Source organism: Neoarius graeffei, chromosome 21 (assembly GCF_027579695.1).
Source record: "Neoarius graeffei isolate fNeoGra1 chromosome 21, fNeoGra1.pri, whole genome shotgun sequence".
NCBI classification, from domain to species: domain Eukaryota; kingdom Metazoa; phylum Chordata; class Actinopteri; order Siluriformes; family Ariidae; genus Neoarius; species Neoarius graeffei.
Window position 1 is genome coordinate 45,389,899 of NC_083589.1, and position 22,359 is coordinate 45,412,257.

Here is a 22,359-nt window from a genome sequence, read left to right on the forward strand (position 1 = left end):
CTCATGCGAGTAGTCAAGCTAGTTTAATTTAAGCACTACATCACAGCCACACAATTGAGAAGTGAAACAATAAAAATGCTTTAAAATATATATCACATTATAAAATACATCACATACACACAGATAAAAAGACCAAGACAAACAGCTGGCATCAGTTGCTGATATGAAAATCTGTAAATTAACAGCACTTCAGTCTTAGCCTGGCTCAGGGAAAACAGAGGCTTCCAGTTTCAACAATGTGCATTGTAATAAAGACTCCCTGAGCAGCGTGTGAGAGGAGGAGTGCTGGGGGACGGAATCAGATAACAGGAAGACTGCTGGCTTTATTTTAGACTATTGAGGAATTTGGAGTGTTCTTCACCACGTGGCAGCAGCAGCTCGCCTCCAATTTTTGGTCCATTCTTTTCCTAAAAGGAAAAAAAAACAGACAATGAAGAAATGACTTGAAGAGACTAGGCTCATAATTAGCCAATCTCAGGGCCTGCCTTTTGTTGGCCCTCCAATCAGTGCTTTGTGACTGTTGCTATTCTCCATTGCATCAGTCAGGTTTTCTTTCACTTTAGACTTGCCAGGGCGTTTCAAAGACGTATTGTGAATTTGAGCTCAAAAAAGTAGATGAGAAAAATGGGCAAAAAATGTGCACAGCCCACGGCTGGATGTGTTGTTATTATTATTATTTTAAATTCTCTTTTGTATTGGAAGTTAGAAAAGCTTTAGGTTTTGGATGAGACTGAATTGGTGGACCTAATAATAATAATAATAATAATAATAATAATAATACACCCTCAGAAAATACCCATATTCTGTCCTCTTTTTAGTTGGTTATATCAAATAATACAATGTGCGTATGAAAACACTCCTGTAAAAGGCTACAGCTTATATTTTCTAAAATGTTCAAATCTCGATTAACTTGAAATGGGTATTAGTGCAAACTTAAGTGCATTTCTCAGCTAACCTATAATACCATCTTACTACATACCCTGTGCACTAATAAAGTCATCCTGATCAGGCTTTATGTTCGCATCGACCTAAAACCTCTCTCATTCCCTAAAACTGATCATTTAACACAGTAACACCAGCCTCTATTTTTCCCCCAAAGGAGATCTATACAGCAACAGTAACAAAACAACTCTGAAGTTTAGGATTGGTCAATTAAAGGCAAAATAAAAATCCTCTGCCAAACGAGGAACATTCCTGGGTTCCACCGAAAATATTAAAACTTCAGGTTACCTTTAACATGCTGTCTCTCTCCCACTTGAACACACCACAGTTGCTGAAACAGAAGATGCAGATGTCAATAAATATTACACAACACTTAGCAGGACCTTCCCATAAATCAAGGCCACAGAAATAAGTGAAGTAGTATCAGGTTGCAGCTTCTCCTACAGCTTACCTGCAGGCTGCAGTGGGGAAGCGGCTCAGGCTGATCTTCCTTTGGCTGCAAGGGCATTTGAAGAAACGCTTGATGGCATCATGCCAATGGTAATCGTGTTTCTCCTCTATACATCGTTCAGCTGGTTTGAAGTGTGTGTACTTACACTGCAGAACATAATGCCTCATTAACTTTATATTACCTCATATAATCTTATATTGGTGATTTGAGAACAATCATCGATGTAAAACAGCTTTACAGTTTAAAGCAAGGCTAATTATCTTACTTTATATTATGGTTACTAAGGCTAGGTTTTTAAACCTAAAGCAATTACTTAACTTAGATTCTATGTCCAGAAACAAGAACAGAAAACTGATTACTCAAAAATCACTTATATAGGATGCCCAAGGGTAGTTGCTGAAAAATGTTAATGTGTTGATGGAAAAAGTGTATCCGAGTAGAACGTGTCATTATTAATTCTTTATAGGCATATTATATTTTATATATGTAATATATATATGTAATATATGTAATGGCTGTGGTTTATTATTCACAGTATATATTCATGCCAAGTTGAAAACTGTGTAGAAATTCTTGTCTGCCATATGCTACAGATGTATGCAACAGTTGCAAGTAGAGATTAGGTTGAAAAACTCTGAAGTATTTCTTTAATCAGATAATGCTCCCTCGTCTAGATTGCTTACATACTTAACAATAACGTTATTGGACGAAAGAATTATGGTTAGCATATGCCACTCTGGTGGGCTTTCAAAATCATTATGTTGGTTTTGTATACACAGGCTTATTGCTCTAAAGACAGGCAGCCATACCAGTGTAATGATGCAGGACCAATGATTCAGAGGAATTTGACAAGAATTGGCAAGAGACAGGTAGATAAATATGCACAAAGCCACAGACTTTGAATCACTGGACAGAGTTTTTCTGTCAACAGATCATTTAGAATGCATCCTTAAATGGTTACCTGCTAATAGGGTCAAACACCGTGCCTACTGTGGGACAGAAAGGAACAAGGTATAACTTACAGTTTTACAGGTGACTGCTCGACACTTCATCTCCTTGATGCTCTTCATCTTCTCTTCCAACTTTTCTTTCTGTACAAGTGGCTCAAAGTAATCGTGCATGACCTTCTCTTCCACCTAAAAATACATTTACATTTTAAAAATTAAAACAAAAAACGAAAACAAAAAAAACCTACAGTCGGCAACAATATTATTTCCAAAAATATAAAGCTTCAAATGTGTCGATTCACACCTAATTAGTTAACTTTACTTTACACAGCACCAGTCAAAAGTTTGGACACACCTTCTAATTCAATGTTTTTTCTTTATACACTACCGTTCAAAAGTTTGGGGTCACTTTGAAATTTCCTTATTTTTGAAAGAAAAGCAGTGTTCTTTTCAATGAAGATCACTTTAAACTAATCAGAAATACACTCTATACATTGCTAATGTGGTAAATGACTATTCTAGCTGCAAATGTCTGGTTTTTGGTGCAATATCTCCATAGGTGTATAGAGGCCCATTTCCAGCAACTCTCACTCCAGTGTTCTAATGGTACAATGGGTTTGCTCATTGCCTCAGAAGGCTAATGGATGACTAGAAAACCCTTGTACAATCATGTTAGCACAGCTGAACACAGTTTAGCTCTTTAGAGAAGCTATAAAACTGACCTTCCTTTGAGCAGATTGAGTTTCTGGAGCATCACATTTGTGGGGTCGATTAAATGCTCAAAATGGCCAGAAAAATGTCTTGACTATATTTTCTATTCATTTTACAACTTATGGTGATAAATAAAAGTGTGACTTTTCATGGAAAACACAAAATTGTCTGGGTGACCCCAAACTTTTGAACGGTAGTGTACTTTATTAATTAAATGACGCTTCATGACTTAAAGTAATGATGGACTGTCATTTCTCTTTACTTAGTTGAGCGGTTCTTGACACAATATGGATTAACTTAAGTTGAGCATTTTGCCATGTAACAACCCACGGTAATTGTAGTAAAGGTTTCAATGTAATGAACTATTGATAGAATTAGAATTTGATGTAGCGAAGAGACAAATTAAATGGTTTGAAATACACCAGTGCTATTATGCTAAATATAAGAGCCATTGGAATGTCAAATCAAATTAGTGGACTGGAACCAAGTGCTGTATAATTGCTATTTAAATGCCTACTTGTTTTCTAAGTTATTGAGGTTTGGATTAAACTTACACAAGTCAAGAGACCATTAAAACAGGCTAAGGAAGCAATTATGAATATCCATGGACAATACTTTGAGAAATCATTGGGGGTTTTTTATATTAAGATTAATACACTGCTGTAATATTGTTACTGTAGACCAACAAACTTATCGAGTCCCATGCTTATTAGTTTGTGATAAACAGTTTCAGAGCCTTGCAATTAATTCAGATTGCAACAAAATAAGTGACACACCTGTTTTTAATTTATTTTGCGTCAAACCACTAACTTGTGAATCAAATAGCATATGACTTACAGACTAGGTGGTAACTACACCCCCCCCCCCCCCCCCACACACACACACACCTCCCCCATTATCCACGAGTTTGTAGACTTGGCATTCAAAATGCGCTGAAACTCGTCAGACTGGATATAATCCAGCTGCTCACGCCTCCTCTTCTGAGCTGGCTCCTCTGCCTCCCACTCTGCTCTATTCTCCCCTGAAATCAGACAGGACATTAAGATCAGTGTGAGCTTAGGGTTTGGCTGTAACCAGGGCAGAGTTGTCACACTGTCAGCTGAGGATCAGACCTTCAGGTGAGGCGAGGCTACGTTCCACTCGGGCTGTGATGTCACTGCTGTTGGGTTGCTTTCGCTTCACAGCGTTAGGGTCATTTTTAATAAGTGCTACTCCCTTGGCTTGGAGCTTTTTGACTGCAGCCAGCTGAGAGAGAAGACAGAATGGAAACAGTCAGGGCTACTGCCTCACAAATATACAGGGTCGTTATAATGGAAGACCATTCAGTGAAATGCCAACAATTCATAGACGAAAGAAGAAGAAAAAAAAAACAAGCAAGATATTGTGATTGATGAAGCACAGTTATACACTGTCAGTAACAATCTCTCAGACGTTGCTTTGTTACATAAGTCAAGCCTGTACTTGTTGTACGTCACTCTGGGTAAGAGCATCTGCTAAATGTCTGTAATGTAATGTCATGTAATGTAATTGCTTGAAAAGAGCAGTTTGTTATTTTTAAAGTCATCTGCTGCTAGGACAAAACCAACAAGCTTCCCCCCTTCCTAACAACAATCCACCCCTCTATTTAAACGGTTTTAAAATTCAAGCTGGAAAAATGCCAACATTGCCAGATCTATTGTATGGCAAAAGAATTAATTATTACTAAACTATGTATATTAAATCATATGATCATTACAGAAACACTTTAAATCTTATAAGTTACTATTTTATTGTATGAAAAATGAAACTGTAATGCAAAAAATAGTCAAAAAATAATTGTGTCTTTTGGTTTTCTTCTCATGCTGCTCGCATAATCTTGTTCAATGTGATAAAAAGCAGACATACTTTTGCAGCCGAAATACTTTTTGAGCATGGAGGAGGTGATATGTCCAGTAGAATATCCTCTCCCTCTGTGTAGCCTCGTCCCAAGGCAGGTACAGGAGGGGTGGAGAGGCCAGGTTTGGGTGGAGAGGAGCCTTTGGGAACCTCTGAAGCTGCTTTTGGTGAGGGCAGAACTGCACCATTCATGGAAGGTCGAGGTGGAATCACAGCACCGCCTGTGTTTTGCAGCACCCTGAGAAAGAGTACAAGCTCAGTTCAACAAATTTAATTCTATCCATCATACATTTTTTGATACACGCACACACGCACACCTCTTCTGGATTTCCTCTGCCCTCTTCTGCCTGGCCTGAAACCTTTGCTGGTGAAGTGTTTTCTGTTGCTTGAGGAGCTCAGCCGCAGAGATGGACTGAATCGATGATCCAGAAAGTTCTGTGTTAAACACAGAGCAGGAACCATGAAAACTTACACTAACCTACTTGCAAGACCTGAAGTATTTAAGTAGTAACACTTGTGCTGGAAAGAGCTCTGTACCACAGGGAACTGGTTTTGGTTAGTACACAAAATACAGAATGCTCAAATTCTGCTCTGGCAGAGTAGGGAGAGGAATGAGTCTCACACGCACGCACGCACACACACACACACACACACACACGTGTGGAAATTGCATAATGACACGCATCCGCTGACATACTTAACAATACACTCTCTAAATGATAATTAAGAGGTCAATAATCACAAATGCTACTGAAATAGTAGAAGTAGAAAAATGTACTGACCAGGGGCTGGTTATGTTTAAAAGTATGGTTAAGTCTGAATTAATTCAAAACCTTGAGATGCCTATGCCAACTTTACACTTTTTCAAGTTCTTGCTAATATTTCCAGGTCATTATCATCTACTTCCTCAATATCGAGGTCTTTTCCATGATTGGGGAAATTGTCAATAAAAAAACAGGCTTTACAAGATATGTGGAAACCCTGATATATCAGAACACATGTTGCAACACAAAAGCCTCAGTTGAAGAACACACCTGTGTGTGTGTGTGTGGTGTGAAGTGTGCTTTCTGGATGACTTATTTAGTTGTAATATATACAAAGCAAATGCAGAAATCTAGGCTATTTAAGTGGTTTTGAGTTACCTTTTGTCTTAGACTGTCCTAGATGTTTCTTTATATTTAGAGCTCCTGGTGTAGGCATGGTCATCAGGCTTCTAAAGTCATCGGAACAACCAGTCACCTCACCTGAGCTGATGGCTAGAAATGACAAAAAAAAATTAGCACAGTACACAAGCATGTAGTCACTCAATCATCATAGTCCCACATTCCATTTCCATATATACATACTAGACTTTATTATGACCGTTCCCTTTAATTCCTTAAGTTATACACATACGGTGGTGCTTGAATGTTTTTGAACCCTTTAGAATTTTCTATATTTCTGCATAAATATGACTGAAAACATCATTAGATTTTCACACAAGTCCCAAAAGTAGATAAAGAGAACCCAGTTAAACAAATGAGACAAAAATATTATACTTGGTCATTTATTTATTGAGGAAAATGATCCAATATTACATATATGTGAGTGGCACAAGTATGTGAACCTCTATGATTAGCAGTTAATTTGAAGGTGAAATTAGAGTCGGGTGTTTTCAATCAATGGAAAGACAAATCAGGTGTGAGTGGGCACTCTGTTTTATTTAAAGAACAGGGATCTATCAAAGTCTGATCTTCACAACACGTTTGTGGAAGTGTATCATGGCATGAACAAAGGAGATTTCTGAGAACCTCAGAAAAAGTACTGTTGATGCTCATCAGGCTGGAAAAGGTTACAAAAAAAAAAAAAAAAAAAAAAGTTTGGACTCCACCAATCCACAGTCAGACAGATTGTGTACAAATGGAGGAAATTCAAGACCACTGTTACCCTCCCCAGGAGTGGTCGACCAACAAAGATCACTCCAAGAGCAAGGCGTGTAATAGTTGGCGAGGTCACAAAGGACCCCAGGGTAACTTCTAAGCAACTGAAGGCCTCTCTCACATTGGCTAATGTTTATGAGTCCACTATCAGGAGAACACTGAACAACAATGGTGTGCATGGCAGGGTTGCAAGGAGAAAGCCACAGCTCTCCAAAAAGAGCATTGCTGCTCGTCTGCAGTTTGCTAAAGATCACGTGGACAAGCCAGAAGGCTATTGGAAAAATGTTTTGTGGACGGATGAGACCAACATACAGCTTTTTAAATGAGAACTGTTATGTTTGGAGAAAGGAAAACACTGCATTCCAGCATAAGAACCTTATCCCATCTGTGAAATATGGTGGTGGTGGTATCATGGTTTGGGCCTGTTTTGCTGCATCTGGGCCAGGATGGCTTGCCATCATTGATGGAACAATGAATTCTGAACTATACTAGCAAATTCGAAAGGAAAATGTCAGGACATCTGTCCATGAACTGAATCTCAAGAGAAGGTGGGTCATGCAGCACGACAACGACCCTAAGCACACAAGTCGTTCTACCAAAGAATGGTTAAAGAAGAATAAAAGTTAATGTTTTGGAATGGCCAAGTCAAAGTCCTGACCTTAATCCAATCGAAATGTTGTGGAAGGACCTGAAGTGAGCAGTTCATGTGAGGAAACCCACCAACATTCCAGAGTTGAAGCTGTTCTGTACGGAGGAACGGGCTAAAATTCCTCCAAGTCGGTGTGCAGGACTGATCAACAGTTACCGGAAACGTTTAGTTGCAGTTGTTGCTGCACAAGGGGGTCACACCAGATACTGAAAGCAAAGGTTCACATACTTTTGCCACTCACAGATATGTAATGTTGGATCATTTTCCTCAATAATTAAATGATCAAGTATAATATTTTTGTCTCATTTGTTTAACTGGGTTCTCTTTATCTACTTTTAGGACTTGTGTGAAAATCTGATGATGTTTTAGGTCATATTTATGCAGAAACATAGAAAATTCTAAAGGGTTCACAAACTTTCAAGCACCACTGTACATACAGTCATGGTAAAGTGGTCACTTTATTAAGTACACCTACATTTATTGACACTGCGAGTTGGCCTAGTGGTTAGTGAGTCCACCTCTCGATCGTGAGACCGTGAGTTCTATTCACGGTCGGGTCATACCAAAGACCATCATAAAAATGGTACCTACTGCTGTCTGGCAAGGCACACTGCAATACAGATGCGAGTGGGGAGTCAAACTCTCGCAGTTACCAGAGGACTAGACCCCCACTGTAACCTTAGCTATGTAATAGGCGAGAGGCCGAGGTCTACGGAAACGGAGATCGGCGCCACCCTATGCGCCACATGGCGTGGGAAGGGACTTTGACATTTACTGGCAGTTTTATCAGGTAAACCTACCAAACAGGTGCATTTTGTAGGTATCCAGGTCCTGACTGTAGCTCGTCTGTTGGTATGCAAAATGAACCCAGTGCCTGACCTCACCCTTTGTAGCTCATCAGTTATTATGCTCAGTTTGTCAGCTACCATTCAAAGCACCATTCACAGCACAGCACAACACTGACACTGTTGTACTGATTTTACAGACAGACAGACAGACAGATACTAGACAGTTATAATTGGTAATAGTTATACTCTTACCAAGCTTCTTGTTAGGGATGGAAGCCAAAACTGCCTGAATTGAGGGCTGTTTCTTAGGCTGTGGGGCAGTCCTTCAGACAAAAGATAGCAGTGATTTTAGAAAACTAAAGCCATTCAAATTTTTTTTTAAAAGTCTTTCAAAGAAAGGGTTAACTTACACTGATGGTGCACATGCAAGTGATGACAGACCCCCGTAGTGGAACTCACTTTGGCACAGGCGTTCCCGTAAACTTCCATGGCCTTTTCTTTTACGAGGGGCAGTGCCTGTGTAACTGGACTGAAGCTCAGCCCTCTTTGAGCTCATTTTCTTGTACTGTGCTTTAACGTGGTACTGGCAGTACTGGCATTCATACTATTAACAGTGGAAAAAATGAATACAAATCCAACTGAAATGAAAAGATGGGTTTCTAGAAGAAGTAGACTCACCAAGTTGACTAGCTGTGTGCAGGAATCCCCGTTTTTCTTTTTGGCCTTGCATGTACCAAAATCCATGGCTTCTCCCAACATCAGAACTTTCTGTGGATGATCAACTGTGAGGCAAAGCTGTAGAAAGGATATACACTGTATTACACATCTGAGTACAAAGACGACCAACCCCCCCCCAACAAACAACAACAAAAAAAAAAAAACTCATAGTAACAGAAAACCTACTTATAGTAGCCTATTTGAAGCACATTTCGTAAATTTACACTATATATTGCTTATTATTATTTATATTCCTCATCAAAAAATTCCTGTGCAAGGATTGGCCAAGGATGGCTCACATGACATAAAATAACTCCACCATGAACTGAAATCACAATTTCAAGCTATACTACAGCCGACTTGAGTCACAGCTGTGGCTCCATGAGCATTTCTGTGTGTGTAGATCTACAATATCATGAGCATGCCTAGCGATTTGATTTTTTTTCCTCCAGATTTATTTCCAATTCTTTGTAGTTAACACTTTTAGTTTGGAATTTTTTGATGAGCATTCATTCATTATCTCTAGCCGCTTTATCCTTCTACAGGGTCGCAGGCAAGCTGGAGCCTATCCCAGCTGACTATGGGCGAAAGGCAGGGTACACCCTGGACAAGTCGCCAGGTCATCACAGGGCTGACACATAGACACAGACAACCATTCACACTCACATTCACACCTACGGTCAATTTAGAGTCACCAGTTAACCTAACCTGCATGTCTTTGGACTGTGGGGGAAACCGGAGCACCCGGAGGAAACCCACGCGGACACGGGGAGAACATGCAAACTCCGCACAGAAAGGCCCTCGCCGGCCCCGGGGCTCGAACCCAGGACCTTCTTGCTGTGAGGCGACAGCGCTAACCACTACACCACCGTGCCGCCCTTTTTTGATGAGCAATATAAATCAAATATACCATGCACTGAGAGGCACCGGTAATTATGGATTCTGAGGTGACTGGCATAGTACTGTTTTCTTTAGGGCTGTGCCCCTCACTAAATAGTATGATGCCAGTTACCTCAGAGAATCCATAATTTCTACTGGAGCCTCTCAAGGCATGGTATATTGGATTACTATTTGCTTCCCTTGATATCCAGTGCAGCCCTGGCCAGAATAAAACAAAGAGTAAATATGAATGAACTGAAATAGTTTGGGCAATGTCAGTCTAACACTGACTCCACTGTATCCAATAAATAGCTGTTTGGACATCGAGATCTGTATATTTTTATACCCAATATTTAATTCTCCGCACTATTCTGTGTTAAAATAGCTTTAAATTAAGTTCAACATTTTAAAGCATATTTATCAGTATTGCTAGTTATCGTTTTCGTGAACATGTCTTCAATAATCATGAACGGCCGTCTCCATTACAAACAATAATACAGCTTCCATTATTAACACTTAATACCACACACACAATCACAGTCCTTATTAAAATTAATAAAATGATTAATACTAAATTGATGAAAATGAATAGTATCAATGTCATGCAAAGCTACAGTATAAATATAGTCTTCACTCTGCAGTTTAACAGCTGGTGTCTCCATCTAGTGCCGAACCTGCAGTGGAAATTCTAAACCAAATTAAAATAAATAAATAAATCACTCGGTGCCGCTTCAGTTAATCAAAAATGCACAACCTTCATTTGCTCTAATAAAATAACCATCAGCTGCATGTTATTTTCTTCACAAAATCTTTATTTGTAGTAGTAAAGACAACGCTGTCTCACCTCACTGGAGCCATCTTTGTTCTTCATTTGATTGGGGTTGAGTATACCAATCACTGTCCCAGTGTCAGTCTTCCACAGGTCTGTGTGAACAGTCCCAAAGAGGAAGAGTGATACATTCACATCTAGGTTATGAAGGTCATTCAGCTTCCAGATACTGAAGGTTTTCCCCTAAAAAAAGGTTTAAAACATTTGCTTAGTGATTAAATCCAGAAACGGGCAATTTAGCTGCTTCAGACACTGTGATAATCATCACTGTGAAAATTATTGAAGCTGGTCAGATGGTCTGCTGCTTACATTATTCTTGCTTTGTGGGGTGATTTTATTTATCAGCACAGCAAATGTGACCCAGTCACTGTCCTCTAGATTTTCCCGAGCTATTCGATCGGGCAGCTGGGAAAGCCGGATCATCCTGCGGTTAGCCATTTTGTGTTCGATTTCTACTGAGGACAGCCGAGGTCTCCTACAGAGGAAGAACAAGAGATGAAGACAATGACACGACTGTAACAGAGGACACAATTTTTAATCAAATGACAATACATGATACAATGTCAGTTCAGGTAAAATGATATGTAGCAATTACTAGCATTTAAAGGGGAACTGAAGTCATTTTTAAACTTGCTTTATTTCTTAATTAACGTGTTATTCAATTACGTTTTCGGTTTTATTAACCTTATATCGTGACTTGTACTGGCATATTATATTACACTTATCAGCCTTTTTGGTTTTTAGCCATGCTGAACGCAGTTCATATGGTCCACGGCAGGCGTCGCTTATCCGCGCCATCTTCACGAGACTTGTGTGAGACTTCAAACGTGAAGTGTCAGCGCCGCCATTTTGGAAACCGTTTACACAGCGGCCAGATCGCCAAATCATTCCAATTTAGATCAATTTCGAGATTTGCCAGCTTCATCAGTGATGGAGATTATTCCATACGACTTCGAACCAACGTGGAGTAGAGAAGAGTTGGAAAGACGACAGGATAAGGACTAGTCCATCGCGCTGGTATTTATGTCATTACTGTCGCACAATTAAAATGTGCCGGATCAGACGGCTGGTGGGTTTTCAAAATAATAAATACATGCATGTATTTTTGTGATAAATACATATTATACTGAACGCATTCCCTACATAATCCTCACTAAGGTTTTGGACAGCGCTACAAAATGGCATCCCCACTATATAGTGCCCTATATAGTGAGTAGGGAGTGATTTCGGACACGGAAAACTTCCAGCTTGATTACGTCAACCTTTGAAAGAGGGCACGCGTCTTTTGACAACATTGGCAGATGTTGGTCACTTTGATTTCCGCTGTACGTTTTGATGAGTAGCATGCTATAGATGCACAATGGTGTAACATAGGGAAAAAAATTAAAAATTCAGGTTTTGATTTTATGTACTGAAATAACTCATCTCATCTCATCTCATCTCATTATCTCTAGCCGCTTTATCCTTCTACAGGGTCGCAGGCAAGCTGGAGCCTATCCCAGCTGACTACGGGCGAAAGGCGGGGTACACCCTGGACAAGTCGCCAGGTCATCACAGGGCTGACACATAGACACAGACAACCATTCACACTCACATTCACACCTACGGTCAATTTAGAGTCACCAGTTAACCTAACCTGCATGTCTTTGGACTGTGGGGGAAACCGGAGCACCCGGAGGAAACCCACGCAGACACGGGGAGAACATGCAAACTCCACACAGAAAGGCCCTTGCCAGCCCCGGGGCTCGAACCCAGGACCTTCTTGCTGTGAGGCGACAGCGCTAACCACTACACCACCGTGCCGCCTACTGAAATAACTATTAGGCACAATTTTTACAATATCTATATAAATTACTTGTTTTTACCCATTTTAACCTTGAAATCAGCATTTTAATGATTACCCATAATGCATTGTTTATCGCGCTAAAACAAGCAAAAACGTCATAAGACAGTGGAAATACTACCTTTACTACCTTCACGTGGCGTCTTTCTCGATCGCACGTGCCTAGAAGCGTACCTTCTAGAACATTCCTGGGTGGTCACGGACTGTCACGTAGCCTAGTTCGGTTGTGAAACTCGCTAGGATGGAGTATTTTCGCGAGTTTAGTGGAAAACTTTTGCGCCGCAATTTCTCTATTCTCGAAATTTGTAACCTGAAACCCTACAAGAAATGTTTCATAATGTTTGGGATTTTAAAAAATGCTTCTAACAAGTTTATTTCGCTGTATTTTTCCGTGAAACTTGGCATAAATCATCCTTAAGTGATGAGCGTGACATTGTTATTTTGGTATGGGTCACGGAGTTAGTTGGAAGTGGGAGAAATGAGAGTTTCTCAACTACGGCAGCACTTCTCACCATAGATGGCTGGCGTGTTTCACAGCGTTTGGGATTTACTAAATCGACTAAATCTCTAGATCTACCGAAGCTACAAGGATATAAATCACCAGGATTCTAATTTACTGGGTGAGACATATTATATATTTTTTTGAAAGGTTTATTCGCGCTACAAGTCCATGAAAAGTTGGAATTGTTCATGAAGGGGTTAGTTAGATTTTGGTAGCATGACGCACAGCAAGCAAAAGAAAAAACAAATTTTCTTCCGAATTTCCTTGCTTTATCAAAATTATTTTTTGATACATTAAAAGACTGTGTTTATAATATTTAAGCAATTTTTTATTATAGAGAATATTTGATCAAAACTTTCAAAACAGCATTCAAAGTGATTTTTCACAGGTGTAAATGTTACGCGTGACGTCCATAATTACATTAAATTTTAAGAACTAAAATTCTGTTAAAAATTCTAGATTTGTGCTATCATTCTGGGGTTTTGCTGAATAATACTTTAGGGAGTTCTCTTACAATGCTGAAAATTCAATGAGTTTTGGTGAAATTCTAGAAAAGTTATTTACATTTTAACGCGCCTGATAGCGATTGTGCTCACACAGCGTGCTACTCGTATTTACTTCCGTCCTACGATGTCTCGCACAGGTCTCAGCGAATCTCGTTTACGGCCATCGCTTTGGCATATGGACTGATATATTACATAGCGTATTTCAAACACTCATGACTTGCTATAGGCTCCAGCTTGCCTGCGACCCTGTAGAACAGGATAAAGCGGCTAGAGATAATGAGATGAGATGAACGAGATGAGATAACTTGCTATAGCAGTGACAAAATAGCTGTCAGAAATGCATTCCTACATTTTACAAAATGAGAGAAATAGAATTTTGATGATAAAAAAAAATTCGCCTTCAGTTCCCCTTTAATTATTTCTTCATGGAATTACATTATTTATTAGTTTTAATCACAGTCCAACAAATTTTAACCAAATGACACTTTGTGAGTCAATGTCAGTTCAGGTAAAATGATTTCCCTTCTAACAGAAGGAGAAAATGATAAGACTGCATATTAGCACATAACCTATTATCTCATCTCATTATCTCTAGCCGCCTTATCCTGTTCTACAGGGTCGCAGGCAAGCTGGAGCCTATCCCAGCTGACTACGGGCGAAAGGCGGGGTACACCCTGGACAAGTCGCCAGGTCATCACAGGGCTAACACATAGACACAGACAACCATTCACACTCACATTCACACCTACGGTCAATTTAGAGTCACCAGTTAACCTAACCTGCATGTCTTTGGACTGTGGGGGAAACCGAAGCACCCGGAGGAAACCCACGCGGACACGGGGAGAACATGCAAATTCTGCACAGAAAGGCCCTCGCCGGCCACGGGGCTCGAACCCGGACCTTCTTGCTGTGAGGCGACAGCGCTAACCACTACACCACTGTGCCGCCACATAATCTATTACTTCATTATAAATGATAAAATACTCACCTAAGCCTGAGACCTGAGAATTTCTCCACAGTAACATCCTGAGTGACAGATGGTCGGGGTGTGGCCTGCCTTACAATGGGAGGGGCTACACCAGCACTTTTGCTTGCTGGTGGTGACCTCGTTGTGTTGTTGACTGTTCTGCTACTTCTCATTGGCTGTGACAATCTGTCACTCACACCCTGATCCAAAAAACTCTGGTTTTCCAGGGAGGCTGTTTATATTATTTAAAACAAAACAAGACCAAAAAAATTATGACATCAGCTTCACTTTACCTGTTATGCATGCTGTTCAGTTTTTATTAATCTCATACAAAGCAAAGTCTTCATAAATACATGATAATTGCCTACCTGCTTTGGGTTGATGTGCAGTCCTCTGTCTGCTCTGCACTTTCCCAGTCAGCTCTACTGCCGAGTACTGGGGTGAGGGAAACACTGCAGCTGCTCTCTGGGGTGTCTTGCTGCTCTGCTGAGGCGAAGTCAGAGTCCTGCTGCTCTGCTGAGGCGAAGTCAGAGTCCTGCTGCTCTGCTGAGGCGAAGTCAGAGTCCTGCTGCTCTGCTGAGGCGAAGTCAGAGTCCTGCTGCTCTGCTGAGGCGAAGTCAGAGTCCTGCTGCTCTGCTGAGGCGAAGTCAGAGTCCTGCTGCTCTGCTGAGGCGAAGTCAGAGTCCTGCTGCTCTGCTGAGGCGAAGTCAGAGTCCTGCTGCTCTGCTGAGGTGAAGTCAGAGCCCTGCTGCTCTGCTGAGGTGAAGTCAGAGCCCTGCTGCTCTGCTGAGGTGAAGTCAGAGCCCTGCTGCTCTGCTGAGGTGAAGTCAGAGCCCTGCTGCTCTGCTGAGGTGAAGTCAGAGCCCTGCTGCTCTGCTGAGGTGAAGTCAGAGCCCTGCTGCTCTGCTGAGGTGAAGTCAGAGCCCTGCTGCTCTGCTGAGGTGAAGTCAGAGCCCTGCTGCTCTGCTGAGGTGAAGTCAGAGTCCTGCTGCTCTGCTGGGTTGCCAGTGAACTCTTGCTGCTTGTCTGCCTTTGTGAGGAAACATTGTTTTCTGTACGTTTGGGCCGGGAGACATCTGTACACTTTTGTGATGCCTCCAGCTGCTGCTGTAGCTTTTGCATCTTCTCTTGCATGCTCCTCAACTCAGCTGGTGTTGAAAACAGCACCATCAATACAACGCATTATGCATCACATAATAGAAGAAGAAGGCTTTATTTGTCATATGTACACAAGCACAGCAAAATTCCTCCTCTGCATTTAACCCATCTGAAGTAGTGAGCACACGCATGCACACACAAGTGAGCAATGAGCACACATACACAGACCCAGAGCAGTGGGCAGCTATGCTACAGCACCCGGGAGCAGTTGGTGGTTAGGTGCCTTGCTCAAGGGCACTTCAGCCATGATACAGCAGAAGGGGAAAGTGCTGTTCATTCACTCAACTCCCCTCACATTTTTCCTGCTGGTCCTGGGAACCAAACCGGTGACCCTTTGGGCCCAAGGCTGCTTCTCTAACTTTCAAGCCATGGCTAATACAAGCAGCACAAATCAGCAGAAGTTTGCATTTGATACTTCTGCTGCTAGCAAAAATAACAAAACAAACAAAAAAAACCCTCCATAAATAAAATGACTTAAATAGTGCTATCCACTGGACTAATGCACTGAATCCGGAATACAGGACGATACAGCACTCAAGACTAAGCGTTGTTCTCTAGAGACTGCGAGGTGGTGACTAGTGATGGGAACGATTTGTAATAAAATAAAAAAAATAAGGAGTCTTTTCTCTGGCTGAATCTCAACATGGCATTCCATCTTGCATAGAGCATACTGTACATACAGTATGTTCTCCAATATTATTTTATTCCCTCCGTAGCAAGTGTACATCCTGAACAGGAAGCAACCTGCGATTCAATCCAACTTGAAGATGGCAGCTTTTAGATAACATTGAGCTAAATATTCAGCGTCTTAAAACATGTCATTATTACTGTAGATACTGTAAATAAATAAAATCAAATGTAAAACATTACAATTATGCGAAATGTTAAATATTTGTGGTATTGCCTGATATAGCAGCCAGAAAAAGGTCAAATGAAAAGATCAAAAGTAGGAGTCACTGCACTACTACTGAGGATTTCAAAGACATGCGGTTAGGTTAACATGGGGCAGCCATGGCCTGAAGTTGGGCTGAAGTGCCCTTGAGCAAGGCACCTAACCCCCAACTGCTCCCTAGGCGCTGTAGCATAGCTGCCCGCTGCTTTGGGGGGCGCGGCATGTGGGTGTTCACTGCTTCAGATGGGTTAAATGCAGAGGTTAAATTTCACTGTGTGCTTAAAGGCCAATTTATGCTGACAACCCAGTCCTCGCAGATGGCGTCGCAGATGGCGTCTGCGAAGCCCCCCCCCTTCGCAGACACTCTGCGCGCACCTCCCAAAAATTGTGACCACCGCAGACAGCCTCGCAGACAGCGTCGCAGACAAGAGGGCTCTGATTGGTCCACTCTACATCTGCTGTACACGCACTTCCGCTTCCCTACTTTCCCAGTTTGGTTTGTTTTCACGACCGGCATTTTTAAAAACACGAGCGAAGATGGAGCAGCACGAAGAGCGGTTGATCGAGGAAGTGAGGAAGTATGTACATCTATACAACTCCAGTTCTAGTCATTATCAGTAATCGGAGGATAAACACTCCACTAACCACACCCACCAACTACTCCTAGCGATTTTGCGCCCCCTTGCGTTGTGGCGGTGAATAACATCGCGCACGCCTATTACTCCCCGCTCAACGATAAATTACAACTGTCTGCGAAAAGCTATCTGCGAAAGCCTTGTCGCAAGAGCATGCAGAGCCCTTAAGTCTGTGCTTGAGTGTACGTGTGACAAATAAAGGCTTCTTGGATTTCTGCACCATACTGTCCAGCAGCAAAGTAATTTAACCACAGATATTAAACATTTTACTCATTTGGCTGATACTTTTACCAAAGCAGCTTACAATGAAAACAAGATTCAGCTGAGCAGTTTAAGAATTAATGGCTTTGTTTGTAGTCCAACACCTTAACTGCCAACTCACCACTACCTACTACATTATGTGGATGATGAAAACAGGCTACACAATATTTTTGTCTTTCACGATGGACTCCGTATAAGATTAGGCAAACATAGTGTGAAATTCTTGCCGTGTCTTGGTCAGGAGACTGGCAACACTACAAGTTTGACCATGACCAATCATCGTTCACATGCTTGCGTGTTGTTAAGGAGGAGGGTCAAGAAATTGTCAATCATGGCTACAGAAAGAACACGAAGAAACATGTTGTAGGAGTGGTCAAACTAGGCGAGAAAATACAAAATTCCAACATGCTCAACATTTCATTGGGGTGTTGTGGGGCATCCTAGACACCACATTACTGTTCTCTGATTTACATTACAAGGCCTGCTCATCATTCATATTCCGGTCAGATGCTGGAAATTGGTTGGCGGTGACAAAATTGTTTCAAAATCAAGCTGAATGTGTAATCTGATCCTGTCATTACATGTATTACCAATGAAACCTTAAACTAATCAATGATATGCACTATTATCAACATGCCCCTGTTCAGTATACTTGCTACCTCAGCAAAAAAAGCTAAACAAACTCATCAAAGATATATAGTTACAGTATGATTCACATCTCAATGAAAAATAGCAGCAAATTGTGGGATCACAAATTTTATGCTGCATCTTTACCAATGCCTTTATATTTGTAAGTGATTTACCTATATCAAATGCAGTACAAATCTATAGTGAAGAATAACCCGTGTCTATGAATTTAAATCTCACCTTCCAGGTCCTCTTTGGATCTGTTGTGCTCACTTTCCATTCCTGTGCCCGAGTTCTCCAACGTCAATGTCAAATCCTCGTCCTCCTCCGGTTCAACATAACCTTCACCTTCTTCATCATCATCAAACAGACCATCCAAGTTATCTTCTTCTTTGGAAGAGAAATTCTCTGGCTCTTTACCCTCACTCTCTTCAAATAAGGAGAGCAGTGAGTCCAGGTTTTCATCCTCAGCTGGTAAGGATCACAAATCACAAAGCTGGAATTAGTCTGCTCTTAGTTTCATGCATGCTATAACAGCTAGTATGTTTTAAAGAAAGCATTTACTGGAATGAAAGGTTTCGTATTTGTCCTATACAACATGGATACAGCTGGAAAGGATAACAGTAGCGGGGAAAGAGGAAGAAATATAAATATAGTGGACACAGCAGAAGTACTACAGTGGTGTTTGAAAGTTTGTGAACCCTTTAGAATTGTCTATATTTCTGCATAAATATGACTAAAAACATAATCAAATTTTCACACAAGTCCTAAAAGTAGATAAAGAGAACCCAGTTAAACAAATGAGACAAAAAAATTATACTTGGTCATTTATTTATTGAGGAAAATGAGCCGATATTACATATCTGTGAGTGGCAAAAGTATGTGAACCTCTAGGATTAGCAGTCAATTTGAAGGTGAAATTAGAGTCAGGTGTTTTCAATCAATGGGATGACAATCAGGTGTGAGTGGGCACCCTGTTTTATTTAAAGAACAGGGATCTATCAAAGTCTGATCTTCACAACACGTTTGTGGAAGTGTATCATGGCACGAACAAAGGAGATTTCTGAGGACCTCAGAAAAAGCGTTGTTGATGCTCATCAGGCTGGAAAAGGTTACAAAACCATCTCTAAAGAGTTTGGACTCCACCAATCCACAGTCAGACAGATTGTGTACAAATGGAGGAAATTCAAGACCATTGTTACCCTCCCCAGGAGTGGTCGACCAACAAGGATCACTCCAAGAGCAAGGCGTGTAATAGTCGGCGATGTCACAAAGGACCCCAGGGTAACTTCTAAGCAACTGAAGGCCTCTCTCACATTGGCTAATGTTAATGTTCATGAGTCCAGGGCTGAACGATATGGACAAAATTTCATATCTCGATATTCATGCCAGATATCTCAATATCAATATGATACGATATGACTACGGGTTCGGTGAAAACCAAGCATTTTTCAGAAAAATAAAAACATCATAATACAAAAAAATGTGGAAAGTGCAGTTTTATTTTTAAGAACATCAACATTAACATAAATTACGAATAAATAAATTACAAATCAAACATTTTACTGCAGCTCTGCTTTAACAATAAATTAATGCATCCGTATTTGTTATTTATTGTATGCTCCCCGGGGAAGAAGGACGTCTGCAGACAGCGGGTCTTGAGTTCGAAGTTTGTTGTAATAAAATGGACCGTTAAACTGATGTAAGGTTCGGTTGTCCGGCTCAACCACAGGTCCGTGGTTGTGGCGAAATGATTGATTTCATGGAGCTCGGATTCAACATTCATTTTACACTCATTATAGAGTTTCGGAATGGCCACTTGATTAAAACGTGTTCGGGATGGTATTCTATAACACTTGTCCGGCGTCCGAACCATTTTTTTTAAAGCCCTCTTTTGAGACTGTGTACACAGGTACCATGTCTTTTGCAATGTGGTATGTTATAGCGTCTGTAATTTCTTTATGTCTGGTGGACGTCGACTCGTACAATGTAACACTATTGAACGCATCAGCAATCAAACTTTGCTTTGGCTTATTTTAGGATGACTGAGAAGTCCCCGGTGTTTCTCTCATTGTCATACACTCTTCGTGCAGCACGCGATGGTGTTGTTTCAGGTGGTGAAACATGTTTGTTGTGCTACCTTGCTTCGTCGCAATTTTTGCTAAGCACAACCTGCACAATACCTCACTCTGGTTAACATCGTCCTTTTTGAATCCAAAATACCTCCAAATAATGGAGGATGATTTATGTTTTGGCACCAAGTCAGATTCTGCACCGCCACCGGCCGCATTATCTTCTGCATTCATTTTCTTTCTTTCTTTTTAATATCCCCGCTGTGTCTGTAGCGTGTGTGCGCATCGGTGTCCATCTCCCTCACTCCCGCCCTCATGTTTGTCATTGGTTGGCTTCAGCTGTCGATCCACAGCAAGCATGAAATAAGGTTTGTGGTTGGCTGGCCTTAGCGGTGCATTCAAGGGCAATCGTAAAAATGATGTTTGTTGTGACTGCCAGAGATGTACATGCAGGGCGAGCGCGGGGAGGGGAAATCTATATCGTTGCTTTTTCTACATTAATATCTTGAATGTTCATATCTAGATATAAATACGATAACGATATATCGTTCAGCCCTACATGAGTCCACCATCAGGAGAACAATGAACAACAGTGGTGTGCATGGTAGGGTTGCAAGGAGAAAGCCACTGCTCTCCAAAAAGAACATTGTTGCTCGTCTGCAGTTTGCTAAAGATCACGTGGACAAGCCAGAAGGCTATTGGAAAAATGTTTTGTGGACAGATGAGACCAACATAGAGCTTTTTGGTTTAAATGAGAAGCGTTATGTTTGGAGAAAGGAAAACACTGCATTCCAGCATAAGAACCTCATCCCACCTGTGAAACATGGTGGTGGTAGTATCATGGTTTGGGCCTGTTTTGCTGCATCTGGGCCAGGACGGCTTGCCATCATTGATGGAACAATGAATTCTGAATTATACCAGCAAATTCTAAAAGAAAATGTCAGGACATCTGTCCATGAATTGAATCTCAAGAGAAGGTGGGTCATGCAGCAAGACAACGACCCTAAGCGCACAAGTCGTTCTACCAAAGAATGGTTAAAGAAGAATAAAGTGAATGTTTTGGAATGGCCAAGTCAAAGTCCTGACCTTAATCCAATCGAAATGTTGTGGAAGGACCTGAAGCGAGCAGTTCATGTGAGGAAACCCACCAACATCCCAGAGTTGAAGCTGTTCTGTACGGGGGAACGGGTGTGCAGGACTGATCAACAGTTACCGGAAACGTTTAGTTGCAGTTATTGCTGCACAAGGGGGTCACACCAGATACTGAAAGCAAAGGTTCACATACTTTTGCCACTCACAGATATGTAATATTGGATCATTTTCCTCAAGAAATAAATGACCAAGTATAATATTTTTGTCTCATTTGTTTAACTGGGTTCTCTTTATCTACTTTTAGGACCTGTGTGAAAATCTGATGATGTTTTAGGTCATATTTATGCAGAAATAGAGAAAATTCTAAAGGGTTCACAAACTTTCAAGCACCACTGTAGATATAAGGCATTAATTTACAATGAGATCACAGACAAATAAACCTACAATGTGGAAAGATAATGATTTGAAAACAAGGTTCAAATAACAACCTACTCACCAGTCATTACACCAGTCTTCTGTACCAGTTACTCTCAGAACTGGTTTACTTCAAAATAAATAAACAAATTAATGAATAATTTAAAAAGTAAATAAATGGATGACTTGTGATATTGCTGGCAGTTATTAGTTTGGTAACTAATCAAGGGTTAAACCACAACTTGACTAAGACTAACTACACTATATAACCTATAAAAATTAAGCTGATGATGGTATCAACATCTTTCTACAACTTATGACGAACAGAAATGTCCTAGTGTGTATACACTCCTTAAAATAATATCTCCAAAATATTAAAGACAAAGCCACATAGCTAATAGTTGCTATTCTATTCTGTTGTTCTATTCTGTGTTGGCGCGAAAACCGTTAAAAACGCAAGGACCCTTACAAACGCGTCATTTCGAAAGGGACAGCTATTCCGCCTGATCAAAAATATCTAAAATAAAAATGTGGAAACAGCTGTATCTGCCAGGTCATTCAGAACACACACTACTATTAGTTAATCTATTCAGTCTGTATTATGTATGTCTACATGTTAGTTAGTTACTTAGTTATAGCCATCGACTGTCGATGGTTATAACATCACAATGTTCAGGCGGATA

The 22,359-nt window shown here is 40.8% G+C and overlaps 1 protein-coding gene across 1 annotated transcript; it reads right to left on the reverse strand.

Annotated features, from left to right (window-relative positions):
* Positions 1-6: 6 nt before the first annotated feature.
* On the reverse strand, positions 7-22,106 carry mcm10 (minichromosome maintenance 10 replication initiation factor). The gene is made up of 18 exons (XM_060903216.1): positions 21,759-22,106; positions 18,339-18,569; positions 14,894-15,673; positions 14,547-14,757; positions 11,017-11,182; positions 10,723-10,890; positions 8,961-9,077; positions 8,693-8,886; positions 8,535-8,605; positions 6,069-6,182; positions 5,244-5,361; positions 4,936-5,164; positions 4,164-4,296; positions 3,939-4,072; positions 2,416-2,529; positions 1,394-1,539; positions 1,231-1,273; positions 7-407 (listed from the first exon to the last, which is right to left on the reverse strand). The coding sequence occupies exons 1-18, from the start codon at positions 21,763-21,765 to the stop codon at positions 324-326; spliced, it is 3,060 nt and encodes a 1,019-aa protein (XP_060759199.1). The 5' UTR covers positions 21,766-22,106; the 3' UTR covers positions 7-323.
* Positions 22,107-22,359: the final 253 nt, after the last annotated feature.